Source organism: Vombatus ursinus, unplaced genomic scaffold (assembly GCF_900497805.2).
Source record: "Vombatus ursinus unplaced genomic scaffold, bare-nosed wombat genome assembly UNPS02014775.1, whole genome shotgun sequence".
In the NCBI taxonomy this organism is placed as follows: Eukaryota; Metazoa; Chordata; class Mammalia; order Diprotodontia; family Vombatidae; genus Vombatus; species Vombatus ursinus.
Window position 1 is genome coordinate 4,014,075 of NW_020954553.1, and position 11,027 is coordinate 4,025,101.

The 11,027-nt window shown below is 45.6% G+C and overlaps 1 protein-coding gene across 2 annotated transcripts in view; it reads left to right on the forward strand.

Moving 5' to 3' along the window:
* The window catches only part of SERINC2 (serine incorporator 2), a 32,231-nt gene extending 28,448 nt beyond the window's left edge, over positions 1-3,783 (forward strand). For both annotated transcript variants that reach the window (XM_027864774.1, XM_027864773.1), the window contains exons 9-10: positions 1,533-1,736; positions 2,919-3,783. In XM_027864774.1, coding sequence (XP_027720575.1) covers positions 1,533-1,736; positions 2,919-3,057 — 343 coding nt within the window. In that variant the 3' untranslated portion in view covers positions 3,058-3,783. The remainder of the gene's footprint in view (positions 1-1,532; positions 1,737-2,918) is intronic.
* The last annotated feature ends 7,244 nt before the right edge of the window (positions 3,784-11,027 follow it).

Sequence of the window (11,027 nt, forward strand, 5' to 3'; positions counted from 1 at the left end):
AAAAAAAAAAAAAAAAAAAAAAAAAAAAAAAAAAAAAAAAAAAAATCCCTTTAGTGGCTGATGAGTGGAGGATGGATTGTAGATTATTGTCTGAGGAGCATTCTTTATTCACTTGGCTTTTCCTGTGGAAGATATGAATTAACCTATTATTGCTATTAATTATTATATAGGGCATCCCAAAAGTTTTAGTGCAGTTCAAAGTTTACTCATACATCATGATATTCCTGTTGTTGAGTCACTTCAGTCATATCTGACTCTTCATGACCCATTTGGGGTTTTTCTTGGCAGGAATGGTTTGTCTTTTCCTTCTCCAGCTCATTTGACAGATGAGGAAACTGAGGCAAACAGGGTTAAGTGACTAGCCCAGGGTCACACAGCTAGTAAGTGTCTGAGGTCAGATTTGAACTTAGGAAGAGGAGTCTTCCTGATTCCAAGCCCAGAGCCCTTTTCTTATTATAGTATATATTCATGCCTTGGGAAACCCAGCAAGTCGATGAAATGTGGGGACAGAGACTGGACCTCTGATTTCACTGGCTTAGGGAGCTTTCAGGGAGGAGCTTCCTCTTTAGGTGTGTGCTGGCACCTTCTCTGCAACTTTCAGAGCACTCAGAGGTTAAGTGACTTGTCCCAGGTCACCCAGCTAGTGCAGGGTGGAGGTAGAGCTTGAACCCAGCTGGTCCAGCTCTTAACCAACCGCCCTCCCATGATGTACAGAGCTGTGGTAATGTTATTCAAATCCAGAGGCTCATCCTGAAAATTTAACAATTGACTCTTATGAGCCTGTTCTTGCTGCCTCCAAAACATCCCTGACTCTACAACCGTGGGACATTTCCCTTGTCTTTGTAGCTCTTCTCTTTGTAATTTGCAATAGCTGTTCTATTCCACAGGAACACATGAACTCTTTTTCCTCTTTTCAGTTATATCCTGAGGATTTATTTCCAAGGATGTGTTATAGCATCAAAGGACATGGTTGGCTTTATAAAACTCTACTCATGTACTTCTGAGATAGAATGGTGCCTTGTAGGGAGTAGCCATTTCCTTAACAAATATTTGTTAAATTGAATTCAATTTGTAGAGAAGTGATTCCAACTTTCAGTTCTACCAATAATGTATGAGCATACCTTTTTCTTCTCACCCCAAATTTTGCTCCTATTTTTTAAAGCCAACTTGATGTGTGCAAAATGTGGCACCTCAAGTTGGTTTAAATTTGCACTTCTTTTATATTAGTGTGACTGAATGCTTTTTAAAATACATATTTGCATCTCGCATCCTTGCTTTTGTGAATTGTCTGACCCTGTTCTTTGGCCATCTATAGTTCCTATAGTAAATGCATTGGGGCCCTTGGTTCCCTCTGTTCTTGTCTTACTCCCTGCTCAGCTGGTGCTCCCAAGACAAGGGAGGACCCTCGAGGAAATTGGTACTTGGTCAAGGTTTCTCAGAGATGAAACCACAACGTCCTGATTACCTGCCCAATTTCAGGGCTGTCTTCAAGGTCCTGTGTCTCAACCCATTCCCCTCTGCCTCCTCCGCAGCATCCGCTCTTCTGACAACAAGCAGGTGAACAGCCTGATGCAGACAGAGGAGACCCCCCCCATACTGGAAGGCCAGCAGCAAGTGACTGAGGGCCGGGCCTATGACAATGAGCAGGACGGCGTCTCCTACAGCTACTCCTTTTTCCACTTCTGCCTCTTCCTCGCCTCCCTCTACATCATGATGACACTCACCAACTGGTACAGGTGAGTGCTTCCCTGGAAGCCGGTGGTCTGGCTTTTCCCCCTCCCTATCCCCTCAGGGGCTGTAGAGCAAGGTTGTTGTCTGTCCTTCATTCTCTGAGAGGACCGTGACATCAGGCAGGTGATGCCATGATGTGCAAGTGAATTGGATTTAAGTGAGGCAGGGCTGTGCAGAGTCATCAGCCTCACTGTCTCCTCCGGAGCCATCTGGGTCCAGGGGCCGGGTATGGATCAGGACGACTGGACATGGCCCTCTGTAGAGGCAGGAGAGGAGTAGGAAAGCCCTCCTCCTCGCCCAGCTCAGGGGGTACCATACCCTGGATGGTAGTAAGAAGAAGAATAGCCCACATCTATATAGTGCCTGAAGGTTTGGGAAGCATCCCACACACATTATCTGATTTGATCCTTACAACAGCCCTCTGAGGGAGGTGCTATTTTTATCCCCATTTAACAAAAGAGAAAGCAAAGGCAGACTGAGGTTAAGTGACTTATCTAGGTGTCTCACAGCTAGTGAATGTCTGGGGCAGGATTTGAACTCGGATCTTCCTGATTCCAGGTCCAGCTCAGCATGGCACTATGGCACCTAGCCAGGCACCCGGGATGGAAGGTGGTTTACACAGCCTCAGGCTACTAGATCTGGTGGTGTCCAGCCTAGGTTGAGAGGGCAGAATGAAGGCTAGTGGGAAAAGGCTGTGGGCACACTCCCAGGGCTGTTGTGAGAACCAATAGAGATAATATTTGTAAAGCTCTTTGCAAACTTTAAAGTGCTCTAGAAATGCAAGCTGGCTTAGGTAGAGGTGATTCAACTGCACTGAGACTTTGGGGAGCCCTTAGTGGAGGGGTAGGGAGCCACACCTACTATGCCCACCTGCCACTGGTGCTTTCAGCCCCAAGATGAGGGGCTGGCAACTTTTCTGCACCTTTGAGGCAAGAGCTCTTTTCCACTTTGTCCATGACTATCCGGCCATCCATTTCTCTATAGTCTCCCCCTTCTCTGCATTGCATCTTAGGACCTCTGTCTTCCACTCTTAGAGTTCTGTCAGGTGTTGCAGTCCACAGTCTATTCCTTCATTATATAACAAGGGATTTTCGAGACCAGGCTGGGGCCTACTGGAGTTTCAGGAATTTTGGGGTCAAGGGGTAGAGAGTTAAGATTTGTGCTGAAAAGGGTGCCTCTTTTTCCAGACCAGATGATGTCACCAGGAAGATGGTCAGCACCTGGACCGCAGTCTGGGTGAAGATCTGTGCCAGCTGGGCGGGGCTGTTCCTCTATTTATGGACCCTGGTTGCCCCACTTCTCTTGCCCAACCGAGACTTCAGCTGAGACCAGTTGAGATCCCAGCACCGCTACTGCCTGACCAAAGATGCCTTGTTGCCCAGGGACAGAGGACATCAGTCCCTATTTGAGTCTGGCTCCCACAATCTTCCCCTGCCCCTCACCTCCCCTAGACCTTCTGTGATGCAACTACTCATCCTGCCCTTCTCCCCACTCTTCCCTAAAGCCAGTGGGGAAAGAGGGAGGCAGGGAAAGCATCCTGAAGGCCAGAGGCCATTGGACTAGATGACTTCTAAGTACCCCTTCATCTGTAACCCTCTGTGAGTGAGCCTGTGAGCATCCCTATCTGTGGTTGAGGTTGGAACTCAGCCCCTTTCTTCTTGGTGCCTTTGGGGCTTGGGTGGGACTCGGAGGGGCCAGGGTGTGGGTTATGGGGGCATGCCACTGCCTGGAGCCACACACGACTGTTCCTCTTGTCACCTCCTGCTTGCTCTTCCTCCTACCCCCCACACCTCTAACTCCACCCTATATCCCTCGATTACGTAACTTTCAACTCTACTCCAGTATGGGTGTCCTCCCTCAGAGTGGGGACAGGACAGGACAAGCTTGAGTCTTCTCAGTTTTACCGCCCAGCAGGGTGGTTCAAGGAGGCCACCGTTCCTTTCTTCCTCTTTTCCATTTCTGGGCTCTGTGTCTTTTAGAAACCCTTCCATTTAAACATTTCTAAGAACAATACAGTAATAAACATCCAGTGGGTTTGCCTTCCTGAGCTCCCTTCCTCTGCCCATCTCTTTGGACTCCTGGGCTTGTGCATTTTTTGCTCGATGGGGCCATGTCTAGCTGGCTCCCCAGCTCTCTGCCTGCCTCATGTCCCAACCAGCCTAAAGCCTCAGGGAACTGGAGCTGTCCTCCCTACAGTCCTGTCAAGCTGTGCCCCTGATAAAAGAGAAGTAGAGGCCCTCAGCTTCCTAAGGATAGCTGCAACTGAGCCGAGAATCTGCCCTGATAATCAGGGACTCCTGGTCCTGGATCAATCCTTCCATGCCAGTAGCCTGCTAGAACTCAGGGGGCTAGTCTTGGAAAGGGGAACTTTACACCCGAACATCTCTGCTGTTCTTTCTAGGGCTCTTAGGGTGGGAAGCAGAGGGATCCAACCAAACGTAGCTTCTCATTCGAATTCCTGGGTTAGACACTCTCCATCTTCCACAGGAGAAAGAGAGAGCCCGGAATGAGAAAATAGCTAGATACCATAAGTAGATAGTCAGTTGCCACTAGGGAGATGTAGAAAGGCACCCTCACCGATGGGGAACCCTGGGTGTGATGGGGAAAGTAGGACCTTTTTGAAACAACCCATAAGAAGACTTGGCTTCCCTGCTAACTCTACTAATGGATCATCTCCACTTGGGACCTCAGTTTCACCTTCTGTAAGAGACCTGGGCCAGCATTCACTCTTCTGGCCTGAGGAGGGATGTACCCAGATATTTAATAACTATCTGTTCAATTCCATTATTACTGTGGCATTAAAAAAAAATCATCACTAACTTGCTGTGTGACTCTAGGCAAGTCACTTCTCCCTGGGCCTCTGTTTGCTCACCTGTAAAAAGGGGATAATGCCTCACAGGACTGTTGTGATCTTCAAGTGAGAAATAATGCATATGAAGACCCTCTGTCTTAAACAGGGATTATTTTTAACATGATTACTGAGGACACCTACCCTAGGGTCCCATGCAAGACACTGGGGCCAATATACAATATCAGCCCTTAAGCATTTTACAGTCCAGTTGAGACAAAGCTTCCATATACTATGTGTGTGAGGGTTGAATTAAACATTAAGTACCTGCCCTCAAGAAGCTTACATTCTACTGGAGGGAAACAATATGTGTACAGAGAAGTAAATACAATGTAATTTCAATTGGGATCGGGTTCTGACCACTGGGGAGAGGAAGAAGCATCAGAAAGATCCAGGCGTAGGAGATGGGTGCCGAGCTATGCATGTGCATGTCCTGTGAGGGAGGGAGGTGGAGGGATGGCTTGTGTGGTTCGGGGTGGGAAGGTGCAGGGTCATGTACTGGAAAGCATGCTGGGTTTAGAGTCTGTAAATAGGTTTGAATCTTGGCTCTGCTATTTCCTGTGGGGTCATACGTGAGTCTCTCTTTGGACCTTGGACTTATTGATTCTACATTTGACTCTGCCGGCACCTTCTTTTACCTGGGTTTTCAGAGCACTTTCTCCTGCCTCTCACTGAGGTCTTTCAGCACTCTGAGCCGCAGTCCTCACTTGTAAAATGAAAGAGTTGTAATAGAGAGATGGCCGTGAGAAGCATTTAATTTTTTTCATTCATTCATCCATAGGTCCATTTGAGCTCTAAAGCTATGATCCTATAAATCCGATTGGCTGTTGGCTGTTACCCAGTCTCCTTTGCTTCCCCCCATGGGTCGGTTCATTCCTAGACCCCTTTCCTTTTCTACTCTTTCGGTGATCTCATCAGTTCAACTATCATTTCTACGCTTAGATGATTGCCAGACCTCTATATCCAGTCCTTGTCTTCTAAGATCCAGCCCAACATCACCAGCTGCCTATTGGACATTTCCCAGTGGAGATCCTGTAGACGTCGCAAACCACCTGTCCCAAACTACTCATTACCTTTCCCCAAGATCCTTCCCTTGTCCAAACTGCCCATCTTTGTGGAAGTTGCCACCATCCTTCCAATCCCAACTAACGAACTGTCCTTGACTTTCCTCTCCCTTACCCCACATAATCCAAATACTTGCCAATTCTTATTGATTCCATCTCCACAACACCACATCCGAGTCACAACCTTAGTCCAAAGCCTTCGGCACTTCTCCCCTGGACTATTGCCCCATCTTCCCAGTTGGTTTTCTTACCTCCAGAGTTTCCGTCCTCTTTTCAGCTGCCAAAGTGATATCCCTAAAACCCAGGTCTGACCATGTTACTCTGCTGCTCAAGAAGCTCCAGTGACTCCCTCTTCTCTCTGAGCCAGAATGCATACTTTTCTGTCATTTAGAGCCCTTCAAAATCAGGCTTCCAGGTTTATTACAGGTTGCTCTTCCCATAAACCCTGCTCCAGCCAACCTGCCCTGTTAGCTGTTCCTTAAACATGAAGTTACATTTACCATCTCTGTGCCTTTGTAAAGGTGATCCTCCATAGCTAGAACAGATGCCCTCCTCACCTTTCCCTGGTAGGATCCCATACTTCCTTCTAGGCTCAGCTCAAATACAACCTCCTTTATGGGGGAGGCCTGCCCTCTTCCTGCCAATTACTTTAGTTCCTCTATCTCCACCTTTAATTTTAAATTTACTTAGTATTTTTTTGTATTTATGTATCCATTCATATTGTTTCTTCCATAAGATTGTAAGCTCATTGAGGGCAGGTTCTGGTGAGTGGGTTTTTTTTTTTAACCTCAGAGTTTAGCAAAGTGCCAGGCATTTAGTAAACACCTAATAAATGCTTGTTGAATGAATAAATGAAAGTCAGTTAACCTCTCTGGGCCTCAGTTTCCTTATCTGTAAAGATAGAGTGTTGAATTTGATCTCTAAGATGCCTTTTATTACTAAATCTTAGGAACTTGAGCCAGGTTTTGAAGGGTGGCTGCACTGTAGATAAATAGAGGTGAGAACACACAGTGTGCTCTGGAAAACAGGTTTGGCGAGGGAGAAAGGCTTCACGTAAGCGGAAAAACTGAAAAGATAGTTTGGAGTGAGGTCATAAAGTGCCTTTATTGTCAGGCCAGAAAGTGTGGACTTGTTCCTGGCCATAGGGAGAGTCTGGCAGAGTGGGAATCATTGGAATTTCTTCAGCAGAGAACTAACATATGTCAGTCCAATTACTAAAAAACTTTCTGATAGAAATTTGGAGGTGGGGAAAATGGAAGAACAATAATAGTATATAATATTTTAAGGTTGCAAAATACTATATACTTTTAAAAATCTCATCCGTATACAACCTTGTGAGGCAGATGCTATTATCATCTGCATTTTACAGATGGGGAAACTGAGGCTTAGGTTAAAAGACTTGCCCAAGGTCACATAGCTAAGAAATTTCAAGGATGGGTTTTGAACCCAGATCTTCCCCTTTGCAAGTCCAGGGCTCTATCCACTACAAAGGTCTTTTTTGTCCCAGGATTTCTTTGTTGGGGACTTGCCTTAGATATCTACTCTCTTAAGAAAAAGAGCTAGCAGGGCAGCTAGGTGGATCAGTGGATAGAGCACTGGCCCTGGATTCACGGGGACCTGAGTTCAAATGCAGCCTCAGACACATAACACTTACTAGCTGTGTGACCCTGGGCAAGTCACTTAACCCCATTGCCTAATTAAAAAGAAAAGAAGAAAAAAAAAAGAAAAAGAGCTAGGAGTCATAGGGAGACAGAGAAATTTTAAGGGAAATGCCCTGAATTTGAGCCATTTGAGAGAGAGAGAGAGAGAGAGTATTGGGTGGGTGTCTGGGGTGGGGGTGGGGATGGTTCTGCCACTTCTTAGCTCACTAAAGCTCAGTTTCCTCCTCTGTAAAAGGAAGACTTGTACTATATACGTCATAGGCTCTTGAGGAAAAGCAACTTTTTAAACCTTAAAGCACTCTATAAATCAATTTAAATCAAATCAAAATCCAGCAAATGTTTATTAAATTCCTACAATGTACACAGTGCTTTTTACTAGGCACTAGATATACAAAGAAAAAGGGGGAAGTCTCTGCCCTCCAGGAGCTTACAATCTGCTGGGTGAGCGCAACACGTCTACAAAAAAGTATAATCAGGATAAAGATTATTGGGGTAAAAAAGAAATCTAGGCAAGGAATATTTGAGGAAGAGAGTTTCCTTTCAACTGGGAAGATCAGGGAAGGCTTCATGGAGAAAGGGGCAGGCACCTCAACTCAGCTTTGAAGAAAAAGGTTTCTGGAAGGTGGAGATTAAGGAATGCATTCTAGGGATGAGAAACAGATGCAGGTATGTGGAGGTGGGAAATTCTATGTTGAGTACAGTTTGAGTGGAACATAGAGTGAATTATATTTAACTCTGAACCTGGTGTTCTCTCGTTCTCTCTCCCTTCCCCTCCCCTCCTCTCTCTCTCCTTCCCTCCCTCCCTCCTTTCTCCATCTCTGTCTGACCCTCCATCTCCTCTTTCTCTAGCTCCTCTCTCTCCCTGTATCCCTCCCTCTCCTTTCTCCTCTTATCCCATTCTCTCTTATATCTCCCTCTGTTTCTTTGTCTTTGTCTCTCTGTGAGAATATAATTCTACTGAACCATCTCTGCTTAGCAGACTGGTACTGGATGGGACGGGAAGGTGGACTGCACCAATTCACTGCCACTTAGATCTAGGTGTATCAGAGCTGGAGAGGCTTGAGAACATAGACTCAGCACTGGGAGGGAACCTTAAAACATGGTGGCAGAGCTGGAAGGAACCTTCAAACACTTAGGAAGAGCCTTACACCATAGAATGACAGAGTTAGGAGGAACCTTACAAGAGTCAAATTGGAGGAAATCTTAGAGACAGACCATTATCATTTTACAGAGGGGGAAACTGAGGTTCAGAGAGGGGAACTCATTTTCCCAAGCTCACCCAGCAGATTTGAAGCACGTTAAGGGACTGCACCCCAGGTCTTGGGTATTCTTCACATGACACTGTCCTACTTCTGTAAGAAGTGATCTCTGAATTGCTAATCAAATAAAAGTAGAGTCTTTTTTTTTTCCTGGAAAGACTGATGGAAAAGAAGGAAGACCGGACCACACCCACGACAGAAATGTCCCCACTGGTGGTCCACAGTGATAGAATCCAACCTATCTCAGACCTCTGGCCTGTCAGGATCCCCACCCTCAGCCTCACCTCTGTCTTTCTGTTACTTTCTTTACTATCTCCTTCCAGCCACGACACTAGGTCAGAGAAGCTCTCTCCAGAAGGGAAGCTGATGCCCATGCCCTCTGCCCCCACTCCTGGGGAGGATTTTAAAAAAACCAGGACAGAAGAGAGTTGGCTCCCAGCACAACACCACACTGTCAGGAAAGGCATCAGGTGGGAGGGCCAGGATTAAGAAGAGGGAGGTGTCTGGGTTTAGGAGGTTGCTCAGGGTTCTCTTGGACCTTGGAGTACCTGCCCCTTTGGCTGTTAGGACACTTGGCCTCCAGATTGCTTCTGCCTGGAGCCTGCTGGTCAACCTGACACCACTCCCTGCAGTCCTCTGTCCCCGTGAGGAGCCATCAGCCACACCGTTGACATTGGCAGGTTCCTGGCAATGCTCATTCACCCCTGAGACTAACCCACTGAGATAAAAAACAGGCAGATCCGGTCCTGGGAATTCCAGGAGCTGATAGCAGCAGGTGGCTACCACAGATGGATAACTTTATCTATCCATTTCAGTAATCTGTCACTGGGGAGAGAGCAGAGCTCACATAAAGACCCTAGCAGGTGAGGCTGGAGTCCTCAAGGGAGGCTCCAGGGAACAAGGACAGAGATCTCAGGGGGCCTCTGGAGAGGAGGGAAGGATGAGGACACAGTATTTAGTCAGAGGAATCCCAGGAAATGATAACAGAGGTGGAGATGAAAAGACCGTGCATTCCAAGCAGGCATGGATGACAGCCAGTGCAAAGGCGTGAAGATGGGACCTACAATGTCACATGTGATGAGCCAAGAGAAGGCCTGGACTAGACCATGGAGTTACATACAGTGAAGCTGGAAAGATAGGTTGGGGCCATGTTAGGTAGGACTTTAAAAGCCAAACAGAAAAGTATATATTTGATCCTTGAAGATGTTAGAATTTTCAAGAGAGAAGAAGAAAGTTAAAAATAGTCTGCCATGCATCATGTATTTGCGAAGAATGGATTTTAGAGGGATCAATGAAAGGATAAATAGAATCTCATTGCCTCAAATTTTCTAGGGGAGGCTAGACAAAAAGAAAAACGAAAGATTTAAAAACGAAATTCCAAAGACAAAGAGAAATAATTCTCAGGGTAAGGAAAGGGGGAGCTTGTCTAAAGAGAAAGAATACATGAATAAGCTCATCAACCAACTCAGATCTAAAATAAATGTATAAATGTATTTTCAATTTTTTCCCAATGTATTGATCAGTTATGCTGATTTTTTTCCTCTTTTTTTGTCTTTAAAAATATTACTTGTTATATGACATGGCTCTCTAGGATGGGAAGGGATACTGAGGGAAATTATGGTGATGTAACAAAAAAGATATCAATAATAATTTTAAATATAAATATGTATAAAAGAAGCAACATGGCATAGGAGATAGAGAACTAGCTTTGAAGCTAGGAAGGTCTGGGTTCAAGTCTCATCTCTGACACATATTGACTGTGCTACCCTGGGTAAGTCATTTCATCTCTGAGTGGTGGAAGCCAGAGGTATTAAATATGCAGCTGGTGGGCTGCATGTGGTCCACAACCCTCCGTAGTACAGTCTGAACCAGATTAAAATTGGGAAATACTTAACAAAATAAATAAAAATATAATAAATCATAGACAATGTGTGATTTTCTAAGTCAATATGCAGTCCATAGAGATCCTTAGTCACTGTTTGGCGGTATCTGCCTTCCCCCTGCCCCTTTCTATTTGACTTTGAGACCACAGATCTGGAAAACTCTTCAAGATTCATTGTTGCAGAGCAGAGGCCAAGGTGCATTGATGGAAGGAGTTTCCTATTCCGGGAGTTCCCCACACTGATGGAATCAAGAGGTCCAGTTCCTAGGCCGCCATGCAGAGCATGGAGTCAAGAGATGGATATCAATCAGTGGTAGATTTCTGTAAAAACAGTGTCGGGATCACGAAATCTCAGGATGAGCTCAATCCATAGATGAATATAAGGACAATAAAAAGGGAAAGACAGAAGATGAAAATCAGATTACTGCTGGGGGATAGATTGATAATGCAATGAAAAAGGTGGACCAAGGGGACTTCTATTTGCCCTTGGTTTTATCTGCCAGAGGAGAATCATCTTGGGACTGGAAACAACAGAAGACAACTACAAGGAATTTAAATCTGAGATGAGTGAGTGGATGGCAA